The 13037-nt window shown below is 42.6% G+C and overlaps 1 protein-coding gene across 1 annotated transcript in view; it reads right to left on the bottom strand.

The window, feature by feature from the left end:
- Window positions 1-13037, bottom strand: part of LOC115464829 (activating signal cointegrator 1 complex subunit 3-like) — a 417679-nt gene that overhangs the window by 126869 nt on the left and 277773 nt on the right. Inside the window, exons 9-11 of the mRNA XM_030195187.1 lie at window positions 10260-10460; window positions 9673-9813; window positions 3916-4108 (exon numbers count right to left, since the gene is read on the bottom strand). Of these exons, the coding sequence (XP_030051047.1) occupies window positions 3916-4108; window positions 9673-9813; window positions 10260-10460 (535 nt within the window). The remainder of the gene's footprint in view (window positions 1-3915; window positions 4109-9672; window positions 9814-10259; window positions 10461-13037) is intronic.

Below are 13037 nucleotides of genomic sequence, written 5' to 3' on the forward strand. Positions count from 1 at the left end.
AGATGGGGAGAGAAACTAGAACGCCCAGAAAGCCTAGGCAAAAGTCAGGATTCACGGAGCCCAGAAAGGCGAGGGCAAGCTACGAAAGTTCTGCCCCCAGTTGGAAGTAAAGGCAGGCGTGTGTGTTCTAGAAGAGCTGGGGCAGGAAGGCCTGCAAACCCAGCAAGAAGCAATGCCCATATCAGGAGAGGCTAGGAGGGACTAAGCCAATTGTCCGAATTGAGGACAGAATGACCCAAGCTCCCTGAGAGGTGGAAACTGATAAGCAGGGAGGGGGGCTTTTCGTTTAGAGGCTTTTAAAAAGAGCTCCCTAGCACTAGAAGAATAGGTGAAGCTGCTGAAGAGAAAGACCTGTAGCCTGCTGGGGGCGGAAAGCCTGACCTAGAATGCCTAAGTCAAGGGGAGGGGGGGGGGGGGACAGAAATGGAACAGGTACTTACCTATGCTTTATCCATAGATACTCTGATCTTTGTTTTGAAAGGGACTAATAGACAGGAGTGGAGGACAGGACTATAAGGTTATGTCCTGTACAGGGTGTCCTGTACAGGGTGTGGTGGCTGTTGGACTGCAGTACCGTTTGGGAAGCTTGCCAGGTGCCCTTGGCCTGGATTGGCTGCTGTCGTGGACAGGATGCTGGGCTCGATGGACCCGTGGTCTTTTCCCAGTGTGGCATTACTTATGTACTTATGAGTTTGGGAGTATGAAAGAAGAAAAGTTGGCTAAAGAAAACCCTCTGAAATACTGCCAGTCTTTTCTGGGAAGAAAGACCCTTTGCCTAAGAGTTGAAGTCTGAAGTGAGTAATTTGCATAAGCTCAAGAATTTAAGAATAGCTTAATTGATGTACCTTTGCCTGATGCAGCAACAGAGACATGGAGCAGCATGGGTGCTGGTTGTCTCCAAGTAGGAACAGAAGTCAGGATATACATTATCATACAGAGGTCCATAACCATAATGGCTGGACTATGTAAATTCGGAAATGAATATAAAATAGAAGAAACCTCCCCATCCCTGATCTCAAGCAGAAGCTAATGAAGGCTCACGGCTCCAGATTCACTAAGGTATAAAAGCTTAAACTGCACTCGAAACTCAATTGGCAGTCCATGTAAATGCCTTAAAACTGGGGTAACATGGTCGCAAGACCTGGTATTAGTAGAAATGCGGTCCCATTCTGCACTAATTGCAGACTCGTTGATATTTAGGACAACCCAAATGTGCTACAAAAACATAATATTGATGTAATGAAACCATGAATCAAAACTGTCAACTCCAATTTGTAGTGTCCTCTTTTCTAACCTGCACAGGTATTACTTTGGTAGAACAAGCGCGCATGTTGTCAAAGTTTCTTCAATTAGAATCAGAATCTTCAAAATTCCTCATGGGCTAATATTCAGTCCACTGTGGTAAGCTGTTCTTAAAGCTGATGATGCCGCAGGCTGAATTAAGCTCAGATATTCAATGCTGGGCCATATCTGCACACCAGCATTCAATTTTCAGGTCAGCACAGCTGCCCAGAGGTTATCCAGGCACCAGCCGCCATTTTAAATTCAGAGATAGCACAGGCAGAAGTGAGTGGCGATCACTGCTGCTTGGCCCTAATCTATATCACTCTGAATCAGTCAGGAAGGCCTGGGAGGGACTATGAGAAGGTGGGCGGTTGTACTTGGTGGGCGTAGGGTAGAGAGAGCAATTGAAGATACTGGGCAAGCAGTGGAGGCAGTGGATGGGGTGCAATTTTGGCTTCCCTACCTTCCTTTCACACTGTGCAGCCGCACATATCTTGCTACAGCCCTGCTCCTCGCTTCGAGTACCTTGCTTTGTAAGGCAAAAAATTTCTTCACATACTTCCATTCACAGTTTAGGAATTTAATTAAATCCCACCTTAGATGGACAAGCTCATATTAACTGTTTGGAGTTGAATGTTTTTGTACAATTACATTTTCTTCATCAAATTCAAGCTTATTTCACCCAACCTTGCCCATCCCCACTGGAATCTAACCCGTGCCCACCCATACCCAGTTAGGAGTTGATGTTATTACTCGCTCACAGCCCTCCATTTCCTCCTGACCCCCAACAGCTTACTGTGGTTTTTTGGGTCGCATTCACCGACCGATGAATGTAACAAGCTTCAGTCTGGTGTTCCATCTGCCTCCTTGGGCATTCCAAGCCTCACTCTAGTACTCCAATTGCCTCACTCAGTGTATTCCAAGCCTTATTCTGGCATTGCCAGAGATTTTGACTATACACTCCCGTGTGACTCTCTTGCTTTCTGCAGGATTCCCACGCTCCCCATTCACAAGCAGGTGGATGGTCTTCTATTTAACTCATACTACAATTCATTAACATATAAAACATGAAATATGTCCAGGACTTAACTCCGTCTCACATTTTCTATCAAGCATATTGAGTCTTATCAAAACATTCAATATTTACCCATTCTCTAACAGTTATCTTTCCTTCTGAAAAATAAAACTGCTCAGCATTAGTCTGCAATTTCTCTGACAACTGTGGTATACAGCCAAGTACAAATATTAAAAACAATCCTGTAAGCCGCATTGAGCCTGCCATGAGTGGGAAAGTGCGGGGTACAAATGTAACAAACAAAAAAAAAAAATTAAAAAAAAAAAAAAATAAATATTCATGTCTGTGAAATAAATCTATAGATTTAAAGAAAGTGAAAAGTGGGTGGGAAAAGCCTCAAAGAGCACCTTTGGAGCTAATAACCGCTCATCATTGGCAAAAAACACACACCACAATTTACGTAAGGCAGAAGTACCACCCTTTCATTTCTTATAATATTTTTTTGACAAAGTGAAATGCACTATCTAGCCTTCTCCAGAAGAATAAAGTAGGCATAGGGATTAATTTATTCTGCAGGTGCCAGTGGTGTATCCAGCTCAAATCAAACTGGAAAATCAAAAATCCAACCAATCTCTTGTATTCTACAGATACAGAGAAGGTCTATGGAAAAGTTATGCTTTACCTGATAACTTTCTTTCCTTTAGTCACATCAAATGAATGCAGAGACATGTGGGTTGTGTTCATGTACAAGCAGGAAGAGAGAGAGAGTACTGAACTGAACTCTGTCTTATAGGATAGTACTTCTGGTCATTCAGTACAGCTCACAACAAAGCAGAAGGAACAAGGCACCAGTGTCCCCTTCCTCCCAAGGCTAGATGATACTGCGCAAGCCACCAAGAATACTTTGTCTGGCTTGCAGAGCCCAAAGCAAGCGTACATTGTAATCCTGTGACGCTGGAAATCAACAACTCAATAGGGACTGGAGAGCCCTGTCCAGGGTCGCAGCAATGGCCGACCTGCACACAGTCCCAAGAATGGAGACTTGGAACCCACAATAAGAGACGAATCTGGGACTGAAGTTTGAGAATTCTCCAATCCAGCAAGAAGACTCTCCCCTGAGCCATGTCAAAATGAACCCACAGATATTTGAGGGACTGAGATGGCCAAAGATGACTCTTGGGCAAACTGAGTCCCATCCGAGGAACTGCAAGATATTACTCTGGCCCTAACTCACTCACTCTCTCTCCTGCGCAGATGTACCCCAATCAGCCAGATACAGATGCACCCAAATCCCTTCCTTCCTGAGGAATATGGCCACCACCACCACCACCACCATAACCTTGGAAAAGGTCCTGGGTGCTGTAGCCATCCAAAAAGCATCACAAATCGAAGGTAACGCTGATGGAGAAATCAAATGGGAATATGTAAAAAAGCCTCCTTGAGATCTAAAGCTGTGAGAAACTCCCTCGGGTGCACTGCCACTAGGACAGAGCGCAAGTTTTCTATCCGAACAAGTTGGAAGCACAGGAACTTGTTCACTTTCTTGAGGTCCAGAACCAAATGGTAAGAACCTCCTTTCTTCGGGACAACAAAGTAAATAGAATAACATCACTAACTGAGTTCAGATAGTGGAACTGGAACCACAGCTCCCAATTCCTGCAAGAAGTGGAAAGAACTGCTGCTCTCTTTGCAGCAACAGCGCACAGGGACTCCAAGAAAAACTCTCTGATGGGAGAGGAGAACTCTTAATTTGTAACCTTCTCTGATAATCTCGAGGAGCCACTGGTCCACAGTAATGCTGGCCCACTCCTTGTAAAAGAGACAGACATCCCCCTATTTTTCACATCAAAGAGTGGACAGAGTCCCCATCATTGTGAAGTTCTGGAGGCGGCGGCAGCAGGAGCCCCCCCCCCCCCCCCACCACCACCACCACCACGAACTTTGGGTTTGGGTGTATGACCACTCGTCTAAAAGAAAGAGCTGCCTCTGTTGATACCTGTTTTTGGAAAAAGTAGATGCAGAAGCAGAAGGACTGCCCAACAGAAAGGCCTGTGGACAATGCAGGCAAGAAAGCCCGCCAACAATAAAAAGGAGATGTTTGCTGCATGATAGGGTGGCCCAACCTCACAACTTCAATAACAAAAGAAAAAAACAAAGGAAAATAGGTCTTCGATGGGAGGAGGAGGGGGGCTGGAGGGAAGGGAGAGAGGTGCAGCACCTATGGGAGGAGAATGGGGGCTAGAGGGGAGAGAGGTCCTGCACCAATGGGAGGAGGAGGGGAGCTGTAGAGAAGGGAGAGAAGTGATGCACCAATGGAAGGAGGAGGGATTTGAAGGGAAAGGAGAGAGGTGCTGGACCCATGGGAGGAAGAGGGAAGCAATGAAGGGGGAGCTGGAGGGAAGTGAAGGAAAGGGAAAGAGATGCCAGACCAAGGGGATGAAGGAAGAGGGAATCAAATATTGAACTCATAGTAGGACAGAGAACGGGAATGAAGGTGAGCCAGATGCTGGAACATGGGAAAGCTGGGAGGGGTCAGACACACATTGGTCTGGAGAAGGAAGAGAGAAGAAGCTGGACTGTGGACACAGGGACGTCACACAGAGGAAATTATGTGCATGGGGGGCATAGGGACAGAAAGGGGAGATGGTGCGTGGGAATGATATATGGACACAGTGGGGAAATGTTAAGACAAGGGGGAGAACAAAAACACAGAAGGGAGATGCTGGACATGGGGGGCATAGGGACACAGAGTAGTGATGTTCTACATAGAGGGGAGAGGATAGGGACATAGAGAAATGATTGATGAAGGGATGTGAACACAGGAGAGATACTGGACAAGAAGTATAGGAACACAGAGAAGAGAGATGCTGAACATTGAGGACAATAGGGACACAGAGATGGAAGATGGTGGACACGGAGAGAGAAAAGATGTCAAATTGACAGAAGACTCTGGTGAGTTAAGAGAAGACAGAGGGAAGCAGAAACCACAGCCTCAGACAACATAATTTGAAAAAATAAAATGACCAGACAACAAAAGGTAGAAAAAGAATTTTAGTTTCTATTTTGTGATTACAGAATATCAGATTTGAAATGTACATCCTTTCAGAGGTGGTGTTATACATGGCTGGGGCCTAGGATATCAATTTGGGAGGGGTCCCCAAAGCCCACTACCAGGCAGCGACCTTCTTCAGCTTCCAGTAGGCTTGGAGCTCTCTCTGGCCAGGGGGCCAAGGGCAGTTGCCCTAGTTGAACTCCCCTAACACCATCCCTGGCATGTGCCATCTTTTATATTTTGCATAGTACAGGAGTAAATCCATCTCTTTATATATCTCTGGTGTTGTACTACAGAACTGTTCAAGGCTTGTGCAGATGGGGTCATATCTTGCAGGGGCAGGGATGGGGACAAACTTTGTCCCCATGTAATTCTGTAGAACTGTCACAGCACTATACTAGGCTACCAGCTCAAATCCCATAGTATAGCCTATGTGAAATGAATGTCCCAGTCCAGCAGCAAACTGTCATCACTATGGAAGCCTAGTGCTCACCTGTCCTTCCTACCTCCTTAATGATCCTCTTAATGATGCAAATATAGGGGTGGGCTAGGAAGGAAGACAGGCAGGGGAAAGATGAATGATGCCAGCAAAGCCTGATATCCAAAACCACTCTATAGCTCCCCATGAATTAAATTATACCAAAATAATAAAATGCATGATATCAGAAGCACTATTTTTGTGTTATAAACTGCCTTTCCATCTGAAATCATGCCAAAGACAAGTTAACAATTCTATAAATACAAATAAGTATCTTTAAAGAAAACATACACAACCACTAAGATCATCAGTGTGAATGTATAAAATCAGAAATTTCGTATTTTTATAAATCTGTAAAAGCTCTGTATATTAAAACAATTTAAAAAAAAAAAACAACAAAGAACAAAGTAAAGCAGAAAGCAAGGAGAAATAACCACATTTACCCTTTTTCTGAAACATAGGAAGTCTTATAACAAATGAATTTGTTTAGACAACATTATTTCATAGCTCTGGTTCACCCCCATGTGTCCCCCGCAACCTAATTTCCCATAGACAAGGAACCTGAAGAAAGGTTTCTTGGGCTGATTATTTTGGGGGATTTTGATTTTAGATTTCATTACTTATTTTTTTTTTATTATTACATTTGTACACCGCGCTTTCCCACTCATGGCAGACTCAATGCGGCTTACATATTATATACAGGTACTTATTTGTACCTGGGGCAATGGAGGAGTAAGTGACTTGCCCAGAGTCACAAGGAGCTGCCTGTGCCTGCAGTGGGAATCGAACCCAGTTCCCCAGGACCAAAGTCCACCACTCTAACCACTAGGCCACGTGCAGGACATCAGACTCACAGAAACAGAAGCCTACACGGCCGCGTTGCTGATCTGCAAGGGCAGGCTTCTACATGGAATGTTGATAGTGGAATAGCAACATTAACATTCCATGTAGAATCTCAAATAGTAGCAACAGAATCTCAATAGTTGCAGCATTCCATCTAGAATCTCCAATAGTAGCAACATTCCATGTTGTTGTTACATTTGTACCCAGTGCTTTCCCACTCATGGCAGGCTCAATGCGGCTTACATATTATATACAGGTACTTATTTGTACCTGGGGCAATGGAGGGTTAAGTGACTTGCCCAGAGACACAAGAAGCTGCCCGTGCCTGCAGTGGGAATCGAACCCAGTTCCCCACGACCAAAGTCCACCACTCTAACCACTAGGCCACTCCTCCACTCTCTCCAAATCTCAGCCCCAGCAAATAAGCTACAGCTTCTGAGTCCCTAAGAGGGCTAACAGTCTTTCTTCCAGGTTGGCTGTTCTTAAATCACAGTAATAGTTGCACTGATAGAAGAAAGGCATACAGGTACAGTAAAGGCAGAGTATCTCAGTCTTCATTCGGCACAAGAAAAAGGAAATAATCTAACGATATGCAATATGAACAGTCCTCATGTGTGTCTTCAGGAATAACCACCATACAATGGATGTATTTAAAGCAGACATGCTTCTATGCATGACACATTCTTCAGATCCCCAGTCACACTCATTAATGCTCTAATATCAAGATGTAAAAAAAACAACAGGAATCAACTGTAGTCTCGTCTATGCACTGACACTGCATTCGAACAAGCAATTCATATTATCAGAGGGTCCCATTTCTCTGTACAACAAGAGCACTCTGCTCATTGTCACTGCTTCTTGAAAAGTCACTACTTTTTCTCAAGAGTTTGGTATATGTGTTCTTCCTACAAAGTCATATTTTCAAAAGAAAGGGTTATAACAGAGCAGAGAAATAAACTAAGCGCAGAAATCTACTCCGTTTTATAACTACAAAATATAAAAAGTTCAATAGGTTTTCTTGGTCATCTAAGCGTAACAGATTCAAATGAAGAAAACAGAACAACTCTATCATACTTCCAAGACCAGGATCAATATTGGCCACTGGAGCACTGCACTATTTTAAAATAAGCATTTTAATAATGCTGAATGCATTAATTTTATATCAAAACAATATTGGGTGAATAAGCAAATCCATAAATACACAATCTCCTCCATTAAGTTAATACGTTATGAGCCTATATGACCTGTTAGAACAATTAGAAATGGACTAAACAAATTGAACCTTTTCCCTCAAAATTTCACAAAATCAACTTCAGATAGGCTTGGGTGTACTCTCTTCCTAGATCTGAGCCCACAAAAGGCCCAGAATAATTCAAAAAAGCTGTTGTGGCCGACTGTGCCACCTTAGCTAGTCAGAAATATAAGCCATCTTGAACTGCCAAATAGCTACATATAATCTTTGGCAGTTCACTCACATGCCAATAAGCTGCAGATAATATACTCTTTTCTCCACTGAAAAAGGTGGAAGTCTTCATGAAACCACGCAGCCGCCCTATACCCCTTGAGCTAACTGATATAAATATAGCAAGACGTCAAAAAAGCAACCAACAGGTCAGGGTAAGACAAACCCCACATGTAGTCCAAGAGCCAAAACGAAAAAGTAGAAGTGGACCAAAGAATCTCAACAGCCGATGGTGGGTTGAAGTAACTTTGTTCAGCACCATCGGCTGTTGAGATTCTTTGGTCCACCCCTACTTTTTCGTTTCGGGTCTTTAAATATAGCAACACAACACTGATTTCAAGTATATCGTCTTCCTTACATTCAAATGTGGATCAAGTTGTATACGAATATGATATTCTTCTATTATTTCTTCACAAAAGTAGTTTCCATAAGCATGGGATTTCTCATTATCCTCTATGAAGGCCAATACTGTATAGCGAATAAGCCTGGTACCTGTGGCACCAAACTACTGTAACATAGTAGGTGATGGCAGAAAAAGACCTGTACGGTCCATCCAGTCTGCCCAACAAGATAAATTCATATGCGCTACTTTATATGTATAGCTGACCTTGATTTGTATCTAACATTTTCAGGGCACAGACCATAAAAGTCTGCCCAGTACTAGCCCCGCCTCCCAACTACCGGTACTGCCACCCAATCTGCGCTAAGCTCCTTAGGATCCATTCCTTCCGAACAGGATTCCTTTATGTTTATCCCACGCATTTTTGAATTCCGTTACCGTTTTCATCTCCACCACCTCCCGCGGGAGGGCATTCCAAGCATCCGACACTCTTTCCGTGAAAAAATACTTCCTGACATTTTTCTTGAGTCTGCCCCCCTTCAACCTCATTTCATGTCCTCTAGTTCTACCGCTTCCAGAAAAGGTTCGTTTGCGGATTAATACCTTTTAAATATTTGAACGTCTGTATCATATCACCCCTGTTTCTCCTTTCCTCCAGGGTATACACATTCAGGTCAGCAAGTACAACCAATTGGTCAAATTTGTTTTCAACAAACTCCTGCCAAACAAAACCTAGGAGTCATTCCCTCTACAGGCAGAAGTAGAGTAGACCTCCAACTAATATTCTAACACACTGAAATATACTAACACAGGCCTTGACAAATTTTCTTGGAATTTCGGAGCCAGCCCAAAAATGTAGAATCCAGCAGCTTAACCTCTCTCAACACCCCATCCTTCCATCACTATAGTCTTCACTAAGGTGAAGGGGGGAGGGGAATCTCTTCTCGGGTCTACATCAGCTCCTTTAGAACCCGATTTACTAAGGATATTTTTCTATTCCTTGTCTAAGGGAAAAAGGTTAATCAGGCCCTTAATGCAACTCTGTATGGCAGAAACACAAAGCACCATCGTCATCCAGTCTTGTTCTACTATACATAATTCTATATTAACCATCCTACTACAGAGAATGCACACAGCAGTTTTACAAAAGTAAAATCATGGATGTAAACAACATCAACTTCACCTCAGTTGATCATACCTGTGTTCGTAGGATTTCACTTTTTGACAACTGCATATCACCAGTCAGTTCCTTCACTGTGATGCCAAGTGGTTCCAGACGCTTGCTGAAGTAATTTGTCATTTCAGCTGCCAAGGCCTTCATAGGAGCTACATATACAATCTGTACCAAAAGAACATGCCGTTGAAAAATGAGCAAAAGCCACAATGTCATTTGTCTCATGGCAATGACAATTTATTGTGAAATATGATTCCAGGCACTTACAGTGAAAAATCTTAATAGTGATATATGAAAAGTAGTTATCATTGTTGGCTAAGAGTGCAGCTGTTTAGAGGACAATGGATTTTGTTTATATAGCCTCATCACTTGCAAAATTGGTTCTGCATCAGAACTAAATGTATTTTCATAACTGTTCACATATTTAATAACAGTTTCAGGACACAAACAAGTATTGCTTTAATAGTAATGAACTAAATCAAGCATCATCATTTGTGTGACTTGCAGAAGTATAATACCCTTACACTTCTTGATTTGATATAAAGTAGTATCATTGTATGACGAGGTTCATTGTGCTTTACAAACAGCTCTTTGGTTCATTACATTCTTACCTTAAACTCATCCTTTTTGATAACACCTTGCTGAATGTGCTGTCGGATTTCATGCAACACTGTTAGCATGGCAATGTTAGTTTTCCCAGCTCCAGTAGGTGCACAGATCAGCATGTTTTCATTTGTTTTGTAGGCAGTCTCAAACACTATGGACTGGATACGATTCAGCCTCTTCACCCCTCTAAAAACGAGCTGTCCAATCTGCAAAAGAAACTTTCAAAATCACAGCTGAGCCACAGACATGTTTCAATGTCTTTCATCACAGTCATAAAAAGATGATACTGGTGATAAATTGCAGTCTATGGATAAAACAATACATTTTAGTATTTATTTTATTTGGATTTTCAGTAGTAGTAGCTCAAGGTGAGTTACATACAGGTACACTGGGTATTTCTCTGTCGCAGGAGGGCTCACAATCTAAGTCTGTACCTGAGGCAATGGAGGGTTAAGTGACTTGCCCAAGATAACAAGCAGCAGCAGTGAGATCTGAACTGGCGACCTCTGGGTGTCAAGACCAGTGCTCTAACCGCTAGGCCACTCCTCAAATATTACAAGAAAAAATTTCCAAAAGATCTAGCTTCCATACTTGAGAAGTTAGATGGCTAGATTTAGTAATTCATCCCTAGTGAGTTTTACAGCAGCCAATGTAGCCTTTAAAATTGCTGCTCCACAAGTATTCCAGGGGTCAGGGAAGCTAAGGAGCCCTTTCATTAAAGCTGACTGAGAATGCTTCTATACATTTTATTTTCAAGCACTATTACACTCAGTTTACATGTTTAACAAAATATCTGAACTCCTCAGGCGTCTTCTTAACTCCCAGAAATTCTCAATGATAGCAACTGCATATTATAAATGTAAAAAAAAAATGTATACTTTTCATTTCACAATAATCATATTTCATTTCATTTCTATGTCAACTATCTGACCAAAAAGGCCACTGAAGGTGGACTGCAAAGAAATTCATACGAAAATATTAAAATACAGTACAAATGAAAGACAAATAATAAAAAACATATAAACATTACTCAGAGCCCAAGATGGAAAACAACCTCTCTCACAACCACTTACTTCCAATGCTCACTACAATCCCACCCTATAGTACAGAAATACATCAGATAAAACAATATGGTGGTTATTTAGAAGCTCTATTCTTGTTTTGGATATCTGAAAACTGGCATTTAGAAGTCCATATTGCATGGACGTCCAAATCCCAATTTTACAAAGGCAGGATATAGATGTCTAACTGTACAAAACGTTCACATGGCAAGGGGGCATGATCTGAATATGTTTTGGGCGGGGCTAGGGAAGACCCAAAATATGGACATCCAGCAGAAGGGAAAGGAATCTTCATGTTCAAAAGGTGGATGTCCGTATTTAGACCTGGTACTTGGCACAGCCGGGTTACAGAACGATGCTCTGATTGAGCTGTTCTCCACTGAATGGAGATAGAGGAAGTCACAGAAGGTATTTTTCTGTTCCTGGAGTGCTCAGAATTAAAAAGAAAAAACAAAAAGCTGCAAAAGGACTTGAACCAGCAGCAACCTCTGAATCTCTGCTGGCTGCTTTAAAGATTTAACTATTCCACCAAATGGACATCTGTGTGACCATTTTATAATATGGATGTTCTTCTGTTGCCATAAAAAACATCCATGTCCCTCGGTTTGGATGTTTCAGCACATGGATGTCCGTCTCGCACATATTTTTAGAACAAACTGTTTCCTATTCTAAAATACGTGCAAGATTTGTGATATAGTGACTGAGACATCCATATTTTGAGTTGGACATCCTTTCTAAAATGCCTCTCCACATCTACTAACATAGTATTACTCAGGCAAGAAATAAAAAGGTCTTATCTCATGACAGATATCAAAGGGAAGGAATTCCAGATTTGTGGGACTATAAATGAAAAGGCTCGTCTCTGTTAACAGAGATGACTCACTTGTTGATAACTTGTTGATAATTTGCAATAAAGAACCTTGGATCAACTAAAGTTCCTTAAGTTGATTATACTAAGCAAAGTGATGCTGCAAATATGCAGATCTGGGACTGCACGGGACAAGACTGAAACTGAGACTTTCAGTTATCAAAGTTTTCTCCTATTGTGGATAACCCTTTTTTCCACATGGTCAAAGACCTGGGTCTTTAGGAGGTGCAGTCTGATGCTGTTACTTACCTGGAGGCAAAATTTTGGTGACGCTGACATAATACTATTTGAAGAGCTGACTTATGACTATCAATTGACGTCAAGTGATCGTTTTACTTATTTGCAGCTCACTCATTTCATACCTTCAAAATCTATAAAGCCTGTTGTCACATGGAAAACACTTTCCTGGAAGATTTATGTGAAGATTTTTGTAATACTCGTAAATCAGCTTCAGTGCTGTATTGTTATCTTAGGGCCAAACTGCCCCTTGATCTGTCTCATATAGTGCTGGGCAGACTTATACGGTCTGTGCCAGAGCTGGTGGTGGGAGGCGGGGCTGGTGGTTGGGAGGCGGGGACAGTGCTGGGCAGACTTATACGGTCTGTGCCAGAGCCAGTGGTGGGAGGCGGGACTGGTGGCTGGGAGGCGGGGATAGTGTTGGGCAGACTTATACGGTCTGTGCCAGAGCCGGTGGTGGGAGGCGGGACTGGTGGTTAGGAGGCGGGGACAGTGCTGGGCAGACTTATACAGTCTGTGCCCTGAAGAGGAGAGTTTATCTTGTTGGGCAGACTGGATGGACCATGCAGGTCTTTTTCTGCCGTCATCTACTATGTTACTATGTAAATAGGAAGCTG

This window comes from Microcaecilia unicolor, chromosome 3, assembly GCF_901765095.1.
Source record: "Microcaecilia unicolor chromosome 3, aMicUni1.1, whole genome shotgun sequence".
Taxonomy (NCBI): domain Eukaryota; kingdom Metazoa; phylum Chordata; class Amphibia; order Gymnophiona; family Siphonopidae; genus Microcaecilia; species Microcaecilia unicolor.